The 17,555-nt window shown below is 44.2% G+C and overlaps 1 protein-coding gene across 14 annotated transcripts in view; it reads left to right on the top strand.

Annotated features, from left to right (window-relative positions):
* The window catches only part of CACNA1A (calcium voltage-gated channel subunit alpha1 A), a 1,308,076-nt gene that overhangs the window by 149,857 nt on the left and 1,140,664 nt on the right, over positions 1 to 17,555 (top strand). For all 14 annotated transcript variants that reach the window (XM_086961990.1, XM_086962030.1, XM_086962039.1 and 11 more), the window contains exon 3: positions 3,941 to 4,080. In XM_086961990.1, the coding sequence (XP_086818116.1) occupies positions 3,941 to 4,080 (140 nt within the window). The remainder of the gene's footprint in view (positions 1 to 3,940; positions 4,081 to 17,555) is intronic.

Below are 17,555 nucleotides of genomic sequence, written 5' to 3'. Positions count from 1 at the left end.
GAAATGTTCTATTGTCATGTACTTTGAAGATGATTACTATATGTTTTTACCAAGACTGGGTTAAGGAATATGAGCCAGAACTACAGTTTGGTGGATGACACACTATCCATCAGGGAGGCTAAGGGTTTTATGTCAGCCACCTTAACGGACTACCTTCCACCAAACTTACAGATCACCACTGATGCACATGACGTCCTTTTTTCTATCACCACCAGATACCTGACAGTGACAGACAGAAAAAAGGACATCATACGGTTTAACCTAATTAGGTGGGTGGGGTAATTCAAATCTTTTGATTGTGCCTACTGCCCCAGGCTGTCAGAGGAAGCTTTCCGCCGGAACAGGATCTTTCCAGGCCTGGTGACTAATATATGATCATTGCATAGTTGGTCAGCAAAGCTGAAAGCGGCATTGGAAAACAACTTGTTTCACCGCTATAAGACTTCTCCGTCCTCCCTGTGGGCCTGATTCACAAAGGTAAACTAAGATGAAATTCTAACTTTACGACTTTCGGTATTCAGAAACGGCATTTACGAGTAGTAAAGTTAGACTTTTGTCTCAGTTAAACTTAAGTTTTGGTCGTAAGTTTAACTGAGACCATAAAGTTATACTTAAGACTAACACTTAAGTTTAACTGAGACAAAAGTCAAACTTTACTACTCGTAAATGTCTTTTGTGAAAAAACTGACACTCCCTCTCCCTTAAAATCACTACGTGTTGCAACACCTGTTTAAATAAATAACATTTGCATTCAGTAGTATTGTGCCGGCTCTATCATCAATTCTGGAGTTTTACTATTGCATCTTTTGTTTCAAATATCCAAAGCTATTATGTCCACTGTTACCTTAACATGAATTATATGCTTCACGACTGCAGTGTTTTTAGTAACACTAGGGTGACTGAGTATCCTCCCCACGCTGAGCTATGGAGCAGCCACCGATTTGTGGTATGGTAACAATGGTGCTATTCTTAATTTTCTCAAGGTTTGCTGCGACAGGGAAGTGTTGCAGGAATGAAAGTAACTGTTCTGGTGCCTGCACACGTCCTTAAATCAGAGAAAACAATGTGTTGTGGGGCTTAACACACTTTGCGCTCTGATAGGCTGCTTTACAAAAAATAACATTGAGTTGTTACATTGAGCTTACTGCTTGTTCCAATGACACAATCATCACTTCTTCCTGTCTACTGCACCAAAAGATGTTAAGAAATTACTGATGTTGGTGCACATTCACCTGCAACTCAGATAGCTCATCTACGTGGCACAGTGAGACATCTAAGGCCTATTGTGATCTAGCAACAACAAGTCGTTAGTCTCATCTATTGTAAACAGCTCTTTGGAAAGTATTTGTGCAGCCCTCTTAAAACCCATATATTGATTTTAGGCTTCTCCCTGTTACACTCTTTCTGCAAAATTACTTTTGGTCAGGAATTAGCTTGTAGGATAAATGTGCGATTCCACCATTGAGCAAAATACTTTTATTTTAAAGGGGTTTATGCAGTTTACCAAGAAGAACAGCTCATGTTGCTCTATAAGAATCCAAAGGCCTTCCAAAGTAAATTTTCAAAGGGATACGTTAGGACAGTAAGAATTTTTTCACAATACTTTGAAAGATTTTTCCAAAGTAGTATTGCTTTCTTCTGTGGGTTGTCTTTCTTTATAAAGCTTACCAGCTTTCTTTTGTTAGAATGCTTGCAGACATGAAGATTTACTCTTCAACAACCTATCATTTGACTATTATCCTTACTAACTATAAGATTCTCCATACTGGCATGTCTCTTGGTGTAAACGTTGTACGTCAGAAAAATACTGCCTTCACTGCATTCGATTTGATCCAATGATTTTCAAATGGATTAATTCCCCTATCAGGGCGTGTTGATTGGAAAGCGCTTGAATGTTGAACTTCTCTCTGCCATAGGACATCAGGAATGGAAAGCTAGCTGTGAGACTTCAATAGCACATTGTTTGATATCAAGTCTCTGATAGTAACATACCCTCTTTCATGAAGCATCCTTTTATTGGTATGCTCGTCGGTGATTGGATTCCTTTATCGATTATATAGATTCTCTCCAACAACGCAAGTCCTTCGATCAAATATTCTTTCATTAAAAGGATGTCTGATGGGAGCAATCTTTTTTCCAGAGCACATCATGTGATTAGTAGACTCTCCACCAGTAAGATTACCCCTTCCATGACCCACTGTTTTTTGAGACGACTCTCTGACAGTGAGATCCTTCGTTCCATCACTCATCGTTGTACAAGAAGACTCTCTGGTGTAAGATTGACTTTGACATGTCACGTCCTCCTTTCATGGCACAACTTTTAGTTGGAAGTCTGTTCAGCAGGGAGGTTACTTCTTCCATGCCATTCTCTTTGAATAGAAGGTTCTCCAAATGTAATTTTTAATTTTCTACATCATGAGCTTTGATGAAAATGTTCATTAAAGTTAATATTCCCTCTCCTTTGAATATTTTTCAATTGGATGGCTCTGCCACTGTAAAAATACTTCTTACATGAAATATCAATCTATAGGAATGCGCTCCCAGATTGTAGGGTACCCTCTTTCATTGCACAACCTTTGACTCGAAGGCTTTCTGACAGTGTTGCCATTTACATGATACATCCTCTGGTTTGAAGGCTGTTTCATATTAGGTCTACTGTTGGAATAATAATATTCCCTCTTTCATGACACATCCTTTCCCACAGAAGGCCTGCAGTAAGATTCCCTTTGCAATTACACATTCTTGTATTAGTAAAGCATTCCTGGGTACAATTGCAGCTGCATTGGCATGTCTTTCTTTTAGAAAGCTCTCTGAAGGTCACATTTTCATTTCCATGGCCCGTCCTTTAAATGGAAAGGTTTAGAAAAGTAATAGCCTATCTTGCACAGAGCATGCTGTGGTTACAAGAGTATCGAACAGTAAGACTCCACTGTTTATGTAATACTATTCCATTGGAAGGTTCTTTAAAAGTAAAACTCAATTTTCCATGATCTATCCTTTAAGAAGATGCTCTCTCAATGAACAGGAACATGAGAGCTTCTCTGCCTGACAGAGAAAACCCATCTTCCAGGGCACAGTCTTCAGTTAGAAAGCTATCTGACAGGAGGATTACCTTCTTACTGACATGTACTTTAGTCCATGTCCTTGGATCACTAAGGTCTTTTTTCAATGGTCTCTGTAGTTTCCCTCTTCCATGGCACAACCTTCTGTTGCAAGGTTCAGTGATGGTAAAACTCACGTTTTCCATTGCATGGTCTGAAAAAAAGCTATCTAATAGATTCTTTCATCTCTGATATATCATGTGATTGAAAGAATCTCTTGTAGATAGATCCCTAAACCCACACATTCCTTGATATCAAGAATTTCCATTGTACTTTTTATCCATTCTGTTACATCCTTTAAGCTTAATCACCCAAGCAGTAGCACCGCCTCCTCCACTGCACATCCTGCTCTCAGAAGAGCATACATTGGTAATAGACTGACTTATCCTATCATTAGATGGCATTCAATTGGTACCTTGTGATTAGAAGATCTCTCAGTAGTACAACATTATTGCTGAAAACGTATACTTTGATTGAATTTTCCTGGGAATATTCCCTCTCTTGATTACCTAATGTTCAAAATAACCTTTCGAACAGAAACACCCACTTGGGAGATTCCTGCTATGTCATAGACAGGTTTCTCTTTCCCAAACATAGCCACAGAGATATGGCTGAAACCACTGCTATCTTGTAAAAAGTTTTACTCTGGCTCCTACTTAGTAGCTGGAATGGGAAATCCACTGACCATCTGAAGAGGACTGGCTGTTGCACTCAGTATATTATCTATTGACTGCGCTGTCTTGAGGAGCCACAAAACCACGGCTTATATAATTATGGGCCTTGTACTTGGCTGGAGGTGATTCATCGTTTCTTACTGACTCTTTCCTTCTTTCTCGCAGGATGATACGGAACCGTACTTCATTGGAATATTTTGCTTTGAGGCTGGGATTAAGATCATCGCGCTGGGATTTGCTTTCCACAAGGGGTCTTACCTTAGGAACGGCTGGAACGTCATGGACTTTGTGGTGGTCATGACCGGGTGAGTCTTTCCTTCATCTTATGTTTGATTCTTTTTCTAAAATCAGACTAGATTGAAGTTATATGTTGGAAGGTGTCCTGGTAAAGTGCAACTGGGGATGAGGAAAAGGTCAGGGATTACTGTTGGTTGAGATACCCCCACCTCCCAGCTTCTTTGCAACTTGCTGTTTATTATGAGTATTCACACATGTGTTTATCACTGATTCCCACCAGCCTCAAAGTGTCTTGTTGCTTTATGGTTATGATCCAAGCCCATTGTGCTTTCTGTGACTCACTTTTACGTACTGCACCATCACAAGACGCTTTACCAATCAGTCAAAAGCCTATGTTGTACTTTGCTGCACAGCCCAGTTTGCTGCACAGAATGCATTCATCGTTGGTTTTTCCTCAAAGCTCTACTGCTGTTGCCTCCACCGAGTACAGGGGGGATGTCGGTTTTGCTCCCTTTGGGCTCTGTGATGTGCTTTCTACACTCTGTGATTTTGTGGTCTGCTCTTGCTCCTTCTATGTGCGCAAGACTGTGCTAGTCCCCATGTTCTGATCTGCAGGTGCTTGCCGTGTCTCCCACTGTTTCACACCAGTTTTGCTTTGCTTGGTTCATCTTTCATGGTTTCTGCACAGCTCACACTCCTAGCCCTTACATGGTCCACTCAAGGCCCCATGTCCAGACATTTGACATTAATTCGTCCTCAAGTTAAATTTTTATGGAGTTTTGTGCTGCCAGTTTTTTACATTTTTGGTTACAGTATGGTGAAAGTCAAGACAGCGCTTAGTTCTACTATGTACTGTGAACACATAATAGATGGGAGTAATACTTCCTTTCTCCCTTCAATACTTTTTGGGAGTACTTAAGCAGAGTGCGTTGGTAGCCTTTTATGCAGAATATGTCTGCCCTGCTTCTGCAACATGTTGTGGAAGCCTGATCATGTTAGAGTAGGTGGCAGCAACGCATGGGTTTGTGTGTTTGTGACGGGGCGTGTCTGTGTGTGTGTGTGTGTGTGTGCACATACAGGTGTGAGAAAGAGAGACCAAAAGAAATAGAGAGAGAGATAATCCATTGATGCATGTTGACATTTTGAAAATGATATCTAGTTGGAGCATTGGGTGTTATAGCTACTTAATACTCTATAACAGTGTTGACCCACTCGTGATTTATGGTTTTCAAGAATGTTGGCCCACTGGTGAATTGTGTTTGGTAGCCAGGCTGGGTGTAACTGTATTACATAGTTGGTGCACTCTAGCTATTCAGGTTGTGTGAGTTAATTAGTCTACTAGGGATTTCTGCTTGGCCATGCTGTGTCAGCGTATTATCCCCTTAGTATCGTGAGTTTGTGTGTCATGCAGGTTTGCACGTGGATTTATAACTTATTTGCTCCACTGTGGTCCTTTCTAGTTCCAGGCACTTGTGTTATACCTTCGGAGCACTGTAGTTGCTAATCATGTTTTGTGAATGCATCCTAGTTATTTATACAGCGTTGCCTCATTAATAAACATTGATTATTATCCATGATGTACAAGTGGGCTTACCCTGGGTATTTATATGGTGTGCGCATATGTTATAATTGGTGCACTATATCTGGTATCTATGTTGTGTGAGTATATTGTCCCAGTTCGCACTGCGTTGGCCATGCTGTGTGGCTGTGTCACACAGTAAGTGCAATGAGGTTACAGTGCTGTGTAAGTGTGCTGATTTGTTGGTTTACTGTGTGCGAGCGTTACCTCTAATAGTGAGATGTGGTCATTCTCCATGCTTTGTAGTTTTTCCCTTGCTACCTGTGTGTGTTACACCACTGTTGGGGTGTGGATTTTGGTTATGCAGTGTGAGGTGTTATCATTATTAGTTAACTGTGATTGTTTCTCACTTTCTGTGAGTGTGCAATGTCATAGGTGCACTTGTGGTTGTCCCTGATGTGGGTGTTTTCCCATCACTGATGCATTCTTTGTAAATGTGATACTTGTTTGGTGCACTATGATTGTTATTGTAGTTGAGCTTATATAGCGCACAGCTACCCGCAGTGGGTGTCCCGGCGCTTGCTTAGGGAACCCGTCCTGATATTCCCCTGTGTGATAGCCCCAGCGGGTATCCACAAGGTGAAAGTCAGGCATCCCGCCGCGAAGGGCCGTTGTGGAGATTAAGCAAGCTATTGCCCAGAGTCGCAGAGTGTGAACCCGTGAGTCGAGAAGGCACCGGAGCGAGAATTATCGAGTCCGTGGAATTTTTAGCCCAAGACCCGCCGAGGCGGGGAATTGAACCCTGGTCCAGGACCGATCTCAGCTTCCGGGTCTGCCGCCTCTAACCCCTGAGCCACACTTCTCCACAACCGTGCATGATTGCATAATTATGCTGCGTCATCTATCGGTGTTTTATTGTTCCTGCAGAATGGATGGTTTGTGACGTGTGTGTAGGTTACTCCCCTGGAGAATTCAAAGGAGTAACGCAGAATTATGCAGAAGGTGAAGAGGGGCCTCTGAGTTTCACATATTTCTCAGATAGTAATTTGCCTTGAGCTAAACGCGACCTCGCTTACGTTCGACAACAGCCCGTTACTCCCCCCCCCCCCCCCCTCTCTGTTACGCCCCTGGAAGCACTTTTATTGCCCAAGCTGAAGAATCTTGTCGCTCAGTGGGCGTTCTTTGTTTCTACTATGTGCGTTTTGTCTTTATTGCTGCACTGTGGTAATTCTGGCCTATGTCACGCGCAGCTATTATTTCACTTGCTTTGTCTTATCTTATGGTCAGCCAAGGCCATTTCAATGTGGTAGTCTGTGCGGTGTGAGTATGTTAACTCATTGGTGTATTATGGTTTTTTTAGAGTGTGTTACCTAATTGATGTGCCATCGTGATTGGTGCTTCGTACCTGCTATTTGGGATGTGCCCAATTGTTTTCCACGTGTGCACCGAGGTCGATGCATCATGATGTGTGCCTTTTGTGGTACAGTTTATGTTATGCTGTGTTAGTGTTCTGTCCTAGTGTTGATCTGAGTTTTCTCTTTCTTAAGAACTACCTTTGTCCCCTTTTGTGTACAAGGATTGTTGTTGGTGTGGTGTCAGGGTTTCATCTACTGGTGCACTATTGCTGTTGTTTATGCTAAGAGCATGTTTCAACATCTGTAAATTGTGGTGGTTAATAAGCTGCGTGTTGGTTTCATCTTCAAAGCATAACAAATGGTATACTATAATTGTTGGTGGTACACAAAGAATACATTATCCTGAGGTCAGTGAGGGTTTGAGACAGAGAGAGGATGTGTGTATGTGCACATGGGGTGCAGGAATGTGACTTCTATGTGATCTCGTAGGATCACCTTAGTTTGTGAGCTGCCAATTTTAGAGATCCTTCTTGAAGGTGCAATCTATGTATGCCACGCACTGCATGTTACTCATCGTGTGTACTGTGGTTCTCAGCACCTTGTGCTGTCTCCTACACTAGTCATTGCAGACTCCCATGCGGTGTCCCAGTATGATGTCTACTATGGGAGCATTGGCAGATTCAGTTGGTGAATCTGGATCTATGAAGGGATATAGCTCAACTCTGCTCATTAAATTACCCATGGACACGCATTGACTGGACATGATGGCGCTATACCATTACACAGCAACAAGTGCGGAGATAACATAGGTGGCTTTGAAAGTAGATAGTAGTTGGCTGATCCTGGTGCTAGTAGTAGGCAGGTTCCACAGAGGCTGTGCGACCACCGAGGATCCCGCGTTCAATTTTTTGAGGAGACACTGTGGTTTTGACAGCAATCTTCATTCCCTCTGTTGCGTATGTTATACTTTGAAGGCATTTGTAGCACCTTTATCACACTGACTGGACATTGGCCGGCAAAGGGAGTTACCAGCACCACAATTACATGATCTGCTGTAACTTCATCTATCTCATGCCTTTCGCTTAGAAATACTTCTGGTGAAATCCTGGGGGAAATGAAGAGTTACTAATGGAACGGGGCCAGAATTACAGATTAATACAGTAATTCGTCATTTCTCAAGAAACCCTCAGGGTCACACTTGTAATCTCAGGAGAACCTTCTCCACCCCTCACTGACTTATCAGCGCCACTGGTATTGATTGGTATTGGGGCAGGCAGGGCACTTGGTGGGCAGGGCAGAAAGACTGGGTGGGTTAGTGAGGACCTCTTAAGGAGGCCCATTGTCTTTTATGGCTGGCGAAAAAGTCCCTGATTTAAAGGGTATGGATCAATATCACAGGTGCAGTAAACTTGTACTTAAGTTTTCCACAAGATCAGACAAAGAACACCAGAAATGTTTATTAGCCCACACAAAGAGGGCCCTAGTCACGCGCAAAACAGAACACTTAGGAAGGAAACAACTACAAGGTCCATCTTAAAAAAATACCATTCAAACATTATTTTCATTAAGCAGACACTGTCCACTAATATGTTAATGTCCTCTTGGCAGACACACTTAAACCGATATGCTTTGCACTGAGATGTATCAGGCGTATTTTGGCAATGTTAGAAAGAATGGTACTTAAAATGCAACACCATTCACAATTATTCGTATTTCTTTTAATGCCTGAATGAAACATAAATATGATTACAGTAGCTTCATAAAATTTGGTAGAAATTTGCTGGTTGAGGAGGGAGAACTGAGTGGCTCTCTTGGCCACTCTCTGCTTCGCCTGGGGTCGATGAGATGATTCCTGAAGAAGCTGTGCCTTTGGAAGAGGTTCCCCTTTGCGAATCAGTTACCACCCCACCTTGGTAGAGGGTAACTGATATGTGGTTTGTGACCTCAGTTGTGGTAACAAACCATTGATACGTACTTTCCAGATTCACAAATGGGAGTGGGATGCCCCTTTCATACTCCCTCCCATTTGCGATTCTTAAAGGGTCACAAAAGCCCCTCTCTATGAATTGTAAAATCTTTTCCAACTTGTGAAGTGCTTTTGTGCATTGTACAATGCTGTTTTGTGGTCGCAGAACCTGTGACTTTGCACATCGATGCGTTTGCCACTGTAAACTGGCTTTAATCATCTGCCTGTAGTCATCAAATGCTCAGCGTATTACCCAAAATATAAGCAAAAGCATTAAATACGAGAGAAACTGGAGTGAAAGAAGTGAGGAGTGGCCAATAGGTGGTAGCTTATATTGGAGAAAACAGCACAACTGCTATCAGGCTCTTATTGGTGACTGCAATTAGTGCATCATGCAAAGTACCTTGAAGTTAATAATGTCTTCTACAGGGAGGAATCTTCTCAAAGTGTTGTTGGTGTGTTCCAAGTGATTTACAGTGACAACACGGCAGGAGCTGTCTTTTGTTGCCATGAGAGGGACGGAAAGGTAGAATGATTTTCAACTAGGAATTTGTTTTTCAGAGCAATGCATACACGTATTCTTTCTTTGTACAGGGTGGCAGGGAAGAGTTAATTGGAAATTACATGATGGCCCTGCCTGCCTGTCTGCATCATTTCACTTTTTTACTCTTGTTATTTTCTGAAGTGCTCGGGCTCGTCGCTGGCTTTAGTACATGCCCTGGACAACTAAGTAAAGTTACATAGAAAACAAACACCAATGATTACGTCTTTATTGTTTGAGAAGGGGCTACTTGTCAGTAGAATGGAGCACAGTGATACTTTAGGCAGAACAGTGATGATGAGAGCAGATGTCTCAAATCTTGATTTTGGTCTCTCTCTCAAATGGGAAATCTCTAAATATGGGGATGATACCCAGATGCAGTATTACCATTATCATACGGTGTAACTGGATTGATAAATAACAGATGCAATACTCATGTTTGGAATGGGTTGACCCCTCCGCTGGAGGCCATCTTCCATGGTAACATAAATCCCTGCAAGAATGGAGCAAACACAGGCCAGATTCCCATCTTGTCTGGCTTATAATTTGCCAGAGGAACACAAGGGCGGCAGCACTTTCATGGGGGCCCATTAATTGATTGCACATATATTGCAACAAATCCTCCTCTTCTGGGCACATTTGGAATGATTGCAGATGTATTGTCATGAAGCCCTTCGTTGTCGGCAAATTTTCATGGGTGACTTCGATTACCCAAAATGTTGCATCGCTCTGGAATGCCACAAAGCCTCAGGTGGGTGGCTCGAACAGGCACTGAAACTCCCTCCATTACTTGTTACCAGTGACCAAAAGTTAATAGCAACTAAGTGGATCCAAAGCCTCCTGAAACTCCAGAGATCCAATTGGTTCCAAAGACTGAATCAGAGGACCCCATCCTAAACAAAAAACCCTTTGTTTGCATGCTGCCTTTACTAGTATGTTGAAGAAATTGTGTTTTGAATTACTGTATAGACAGACTGCTTGCAAGAAATATTCAGTAGAAGCATAGTGTTGTGCCTGCGCTGGAACGCATTGTTGCATGTATCATACTATACCCAGGTCCAGTGACTTACCTCTGTTTACCCCAATAGTTTTTTAGGTCTCGTGGCGTTAACCGCGCAAAGCGCGGTCTCGCCAGAGACCTATTGTTAGCGACTCTGCTCTCCAGGAGACAAGACTGGCCACACGCATGTGAAAGAGTCGGAATTGAGCGGGCCACGCGCACGCGAACGCGCGTTCCATTGAGCAGCTTATGGTTCCCTTCCAATGTGTGCTTAGAGAGACAGTGCTTTCACTTTGTTTAAGTTTCATTTTTACTGCTGTCCAGATGGCTCTGGGAGTGCGCGGTTAGAGCGACAGTGTTGCCAGTTTTCATTTTCTTTAAGTTTCGTTCTTACTGCTGTTGCCAGCTTTCATTTTCTTTAAGTTTCGTTCTTACTGTTGTCCAGATGACTCTGGGAGTTTCGTGCACACATGAACACGCGCTCCATTGTCTAGGTGGCTTGTGAAAGCAGCGTGTACTTAAAAGCAAGTGGCGCCTTGCTGGCGGTAGTAAATGTAAATATTCATGGGTTTTCAGGGTGCTGTGAAGTGTCAGCTTAACACCATGAGAGGGTTTAACAGCATGTGAAAGGATGCTATTTGTTTACATGGCGCCGCGGGCCTACTTCTTTTTTTTTTATTGCGAGCTCTATTTGAGTAAATTGTAATTTGCGGCTTTGACTCGAAGCATTTCGATGCATTTGTAAAGGTACATTGTGTTATAAGCTGAAAATATTCGGCTTTTAGGGTTCTTTAATCCATCAGTGATGCGTTTCGATACCTGTCAGGACGTACACGACATGAGTGTTCTGTACTACGTTAGTGCTGCATTTTGCTACCTTCCACGACGTACGCGACATGAGGGTTTTGTACTCAGTTAGTGATTCATTTTGATACCTCCCATGACGTACAGGTACCCGCTATTGTGGCACTATGAGAATTAGGCTTTTTGCGACGGTAATTGAAAGTGACGTGATTTAAGTATGTCCAGATGGTTCTTAGTTTTGCACACACTTGAACACGCGCTCCAATACAAATAATGCCATTGTCTAGCTGTCCAGATGGGTCTGTATAAGGACAGGCAGGACAGAAATGCTGTACATTTCCGCCAGCAGTAATGCATTTCCATATTTGCCACGACGTACACAACATGATACCTGCCACGACATACAGGGGCCCGCTAACCTGCCACTATGTGTCTTGCCTTTTTAAAATGGGCTTTTTAGACACGGCTCCATTGTCTAGTTGTCTAGATGGATGGGTCTGTATAAGAACAGGCAGGCCGGTAGTGATGCATTTCGATACCTGCCACAACGACAGGCAGGACAGAAATGGTGTACATTTGCGCCTTTGTAGGGTTCTGTATTCTGTTAAATTAGGTTTTTTGCGTCGGCAATTCAAAGTGATGTGATTTAAGGACATGCAGGCCGGTAGTGATGCATTTCGATACCTGCCACGACGACAGGCAGGACAGAAATGCTGTACCTTTCCGCCAGCAGTGCAGGAGGCAGTGGCATAACTAACTAAGGGGGGGGTGTTGCCAGGATACAGGCACAAGTAGAAAGCAGGGAACATGACCACCGTAGGAGAGAAATCACAAGGCCACTATGTGTCTTGCCTTTTTACAATGGACTTTTAGCGACGGCTCCATATGGTTCTGATGAACACGCGCTCCAATACAACTAACGGTGGGGAAGCATAACATTAAAGACAAACAACTAAAGACAGGCATTACAGCAAGGTATAAGCAGGAGGCAGTGGCATAACTAACTAAGGGGGGGGCGGCGTTGCCAGGATACAGGCACAAGCAGAAAGCAGGGAACATGACCACCGTAGGAGAGAAATCACAAGGCCACTATGTTTCTTGCCTTTTTAAAATGGGCTTTTAGCGACTGCTCCATTCTCTAAGTGGCTTATAAAATCTGCGTGTATTTAAAAGCAAGTGGTGCCTTGCTGGCGATAGGGTAAAATGGGCTTTTTCGACATGACTCCATTGTCTAGCTGTCCAGATGGATCTGTATAAGGACAGGCATGATAGAAATGCTGTACATTTGCGCCTTTGTAGGGTTCTGTATTCTGTTAAATTAGGCTTTTTGCGACGGCAATTCAAAGTGACGCGATTTAAGTTTGTCCAGATGGTTCTGAGTTTTGCACACACTAGAACACGCGATGTAATACAAATAACGATGGAGAAGCATAACATTAAAGACAAACAACTAAAGACAGGCAGAACAGGAATGTATAAGCGTTTTTTTTTCTTTTCCAGTTTTCAGGTTAAGTTTTGTTCCTACTGCTGTCCAGATGGCTTTCTAGGAGACAAGACCTGTCCACGCGCATCTGCCAGGATCGGATCGGAGCGGGTGGCGCGCACAACCACGCGCTCCGATTCCGGCAGGCTGGTCACAGACACACCCACACAGAGACACGCGCACACACACACAGGCACACATGCAGAGACATACACATACGCACACACACTAGCGCACATACACGCACGCATACACACGAGCGCACAGAGACACACAACCCCTGCCGCACACACACGAGCGCGCGCACACACACACCAGCGCACACACACACCAGCGCACAAAGACCCCCCCCTCCCCCGCCTCCACCCCCCACTTCAACTAAGCCCCACTCACCTCACTCCGAACTTCAGCCGCCACCGCGGGGCTCTCCCTCGGACATGGGAGCCCCGCGTCACCACTGCTCCTCTGGCCGGGCACTCCGTGGGCGCGGGCTTCCAGCAGAAATGGAAGTCCCACCCCACGGCAGGTTTTGGCAGTGCAAGCGCACGTCTATTCCTGCTTCCGCTCATTCCGCTCTCTCGCCCTGGGGTCGCATATCTGGTATGAGTTTTACCTTTTTTTTACAATAGCGATCGTTTTTTTGTTGTTATTGTTATTTATGTAATGCAAATTTGTATAGCGCAAACTTTACCCGAAGGTGTTGCTCGTTATTACTGGTTTGGCCCCAGAACAGCCTGATAGGGGGAGATCTTTTTCCAACTGCTGAACACTTTGTACGTTGTCGGCTGAACTCTCCTCACGACCCGTGTGATGCTTCCCGAGGGCTCCTACTGCGGGGCAACAGGTTGAAGAGAGCCCGTGAGAGTGAAGCGGGGTCCGGCCTGTACTGCATGGATCCTCTCCCGAGCTTAGTCCCGAGCTTAGACTTAAACATGCAGCTGAGGCAGCAAAGTCTTTACATTGAGAAACTTCACTGCATTTATCCAGCCAGGTTGCCCCCAGTTAAAAGAAGGAAGCACCGTAACAGCTGTGAGCCCATGCTAAGGTGCATCATCAGAGGTGTGTAAATAATAACAGCTGTGAGCCCTTGCCTAAGGTGCATCATCAGAGCTGTGTGAATGATAACTGCGTCAGCCCCGTGCTTGAGGTGCATCATCAGAGCTGTGTGAATAATAACAGCTGTGAGCCTATGCATAAGGTGCATCAGAACTGTGTGATAACTGTGTCAGCCCCGTGCGTGAGGTGCATCATCAGAGCTGTGTGAATAATAACAGCTGTGAGCACGTGCCTAAGGTGCATCATCGGAGCTGTGTGAATAATAACAGCTGTGAGCCCGTGCCTGAGGTGCATCATCAAACCTGTGTAAATAATAACTGCGCCAGCCCCGTGCATGAGGTGCATCATCAGAGCCGTGTGAATAACAACTGTGAGCCCGTGCGTAAGGTGCATCATCAGAGCTGTGTGAATAATAACAGCTGGGAGCCCGTGCGTGAAGTGCACCATCAGAGCTGTGTGAATAATAACTGCGGCAGCCCCGTGCGTGAGGTGCATCATTCACATTGCTCAGGTCACCCAAGTGTTGTGGGTGGTGCTTGAAACACAGGCAGTCGCAGACTTCACCTGTTGCTCCTACTGAGGGAGTATCAGGTTCATGTTATCCCGCCAAATATTGTCTCATACCCCAGCCACTGTGGTACCCTGTGCTTGTTAGGGCGAGTCTAGAAAGTGGCGGTAGCCCACCACCACCCTGACAAGCACTTCACTTGTCATCCTCCTTCGAATTCACCACATATTCACAGACATGTTAATTCATGCTCAATTTCACACCCCTCTTTCTCCTAAATATTTTTGCTCCTGGTTTATGTAGCGATTGATATTTCTGAGATACAAAACATGAGTAAACAAGCAGTGATGTGGGGAAGACAATCACACTTCTGCCAGTACATTGGGAATGCTGTGTTTTTTTAGCAAACCGTGCTTTGTTTGATTTTGTTTCTCAATCACATCCTATGGGTCCCCTAATGAGCCCTGCTCACTGGATATATACCTGGCATTAGCTACTGCCACCCTGCCCTTGCGTTAGAATAAGACATTTTAGCAAAGTCCTTGAATCACCACAATGGTGAGATCAGTCACTCAAATCAACTCAGGTGACATTGAATTCTGTAAGGATTTCACACTCTACGAGGATGAAAGGGACTGTTTCTTACTCATAACTACAGGCGACCAATAGGGAGATGGGTTACTGATTATGGCAGAGAGGCCCAGCCCCGCTACATGTGTCTGACAGTCATTTGTTGCCGCCTTGTTTTGTCCCACCTCTCTTCTGCTTGATCAAAGACACCGAGCTGCCAGTAATTTGTAAACTTGCTAGGTCACTTAGAGCTCTGCTGTCCCATCAGCTGAAGCGTGTCTCTTGTAAATAACTCTTAGTAGGTTTTTTATGATGTAATATGTGCTCTTCCCTCAATATTTAGTGGCCCCGCCTTCCAGGCTGTGATAAAAGTTGATCTGCTAGTTTGGGAGATGTATTTTCATACTAGAACATAGAAAGACCTTTAATGTTTTTTTTTTATCTGCTCAGCATTCTCTTTTGCTTTTTAGCAATAATCCTTGCAAAGCCAGGTTTTGTTGTTGAAAAGTAAAAGGCAAATGTAACTGACATACGGAGTTTTCTCCCAGTGCGTGAGCGACATTTTAATAATTTCCTTCTTGGAAATTCGAATGGCAGAGCCAAATGAGATTCCATTGTTGCCACCCAGCATTTACAGCTGCCTGAATGATGGTGTGGTGGGATGAGAGTATCACCAAGGTATGGCAGTACTCTGAATGAGGACCCTAGTCCATCTGGCGAGCTTGTAACCCTACCCTGCATTCTCCAAGAGATCCTTTGAACGCAGTGGGAGTTCTCCTGCGAGCAAACCCCTCTCATAGTCCATGGCAGCAGCAGGCAAACGTACGATTCAGAGACTGCCTCGTATGGCTCAGCTTTTGAGTACCTGGTGCTCTTCTGTGTTCAGTGATGTGATCAAGAAGCTACAAGCCAAAGCCAACCCCAGGTATTGATCCACAAAACAGAAGCAAGAAAATGGTTTCCCCAGAGGTGCGCCAAGGTTGTGCATCTTTTGTGGCCTCAGGGGCACTGCTGCTTAATACCTAGGACCATGTTTATGAAGGGAATGCGTTGCTTTCACACCACGCAACGTGGTGCATGTGCACCACAACCCTAAAGTGTGATTTATCAAGTTACTTAAGGCCACTTTGCGTGGCCCTGAGTGGCTTGGTACATCCAGAATAACACAATGCAGTGTAAATCACTGTGTTGCGGTACTCTGTCTCAGAGGGGTACTCTGTCTCAGAGAGGCATTCCATTGGTGTTCCATGGGTGTTCCCATACAACACCTATGGATTTTGATGCATTCCCACGTTTACCATTACTGGTAGACCTAGGAATCTACCAAAATGCTACGCCTTCTCAGGAGAGTCATGACAAGGAGAAATATCTTTATTTCTATTCATGACTTCCTGTTTATATGTCTGCTGCATTCTGAAGCACACATAGAGAGAGGCAAATTCCTCAAGGGAATATTTTTGTGCAGGAAAATGCCCTTTGTTGCACAAAACAATCCTGCATGTAATGCAGGCAGGACCATGGTGCAAGGGTTCCTACATTCGCGCTAGGCAGCCCATTGTGTGCTGGCACTGGGAAAGGGATGAAATGCGCTGTATTGTAATAAATATGGCGCATTCCTACCCTTTCCCTGTAATGCAGTTCTTTCACTATTGTTTTTTTGTTTGTGTTTTTTAATTGCGGTGTTTAAAAGTGACTGCTAATTCGAAGTACGTTTTTCCATCACCCTCTTTGATATCATCAATCTGTCCTCTGTTGCCTTTATTCGTCCATCTATTACAAAGTGCAACTTCTTTTGCATTATTTGCATGTTTTATGCAATGCGTTGACTTTTTTTTCCCAATTGGTTCTGCCGCTTTGAGTTGGGTAGAGTTCTTGTTTATACAGTTTGTGTAACCGTTTTGCAAAGCGCTTACATGGAAAATAGCTGAATTTGACATCCGGGCCATGGTGATTTAGTGTCCTATATTAAGTAGTTACAGTGTAGCAAAAGGTTTTTACAACCATTTCTTATTGATGGTTTACACATTGATACATTTTTTGTACGCAAGCAATTGCCACACGTTTTTGCTGTGCTGTTTCCAGTGCTTCATTTGAACCGGTGGGGGCCGCCGGCAGTTATTTTTCCTCATCAGACACTTTGTGAGAGAAAAAGAAGGAAAACATATAAAGGGGCAGAAGGAGGGTGCGAAAGTCAGTAAGGGAGAAAGCAGGAACCTACAAGAGTGAGATACAAGGGCAGAGGGTGCCTGGTAGTGTGTTAAAGAGGCCTGAGGTGGATTCAGGACTGTGCAGCCTTTGTTATTATGTGCACTGACACTAAGGGTCCGATTATGATGTCGTCAGGAAAGGCTTTGGATGGGACTTGGTATTGCAGAATCCAATTCAGAGCCCTTGTTCTTGAACAAATCGTACAGATTACCCAACGACCGATTAAGATGCCCGGAAACCTTTCAAGGAGTCCGAATCGGTTCCCAAAGGCATCTAGACAGCCAGAGTCTTTCAGAGCCGATTTGTATAGCTCTATGGACATGCTTTCCGGACGAGTGATTATGATGACCAATTCGGACTGCCTTTCAGATTCGGTTTACCCGAGACAAAACGGCTGCAGGAATCAGTCTTTGGGGGCCCGTTGCGGACCCCCCTTTCATCCATAGATGTACAAATGTAGCCCGTGGAGGTACCCAAGGGACCCCTCTTCCCAACCATGCCCATTGGTCCCTGCCACAGGGTGCAAATCTTTC

The sequence above is a fragment of the Lissotriton vulgaris genome, chromosome 1_1, assembly GCF_964263255.1.
Source record: "Lissotriton vulgaris chromosome 1_1, aLisVul1.2, whole genome shotgun sequence".
NCBI lineage: Eukaryota > Metazoa > Chordata > Amphibia > Caudata > Salamandridae > Lissotriton > Lissotriton vulgaris.
This window is presented reverse-complemented; position numbering and strand designations above follow the sequence as displayed.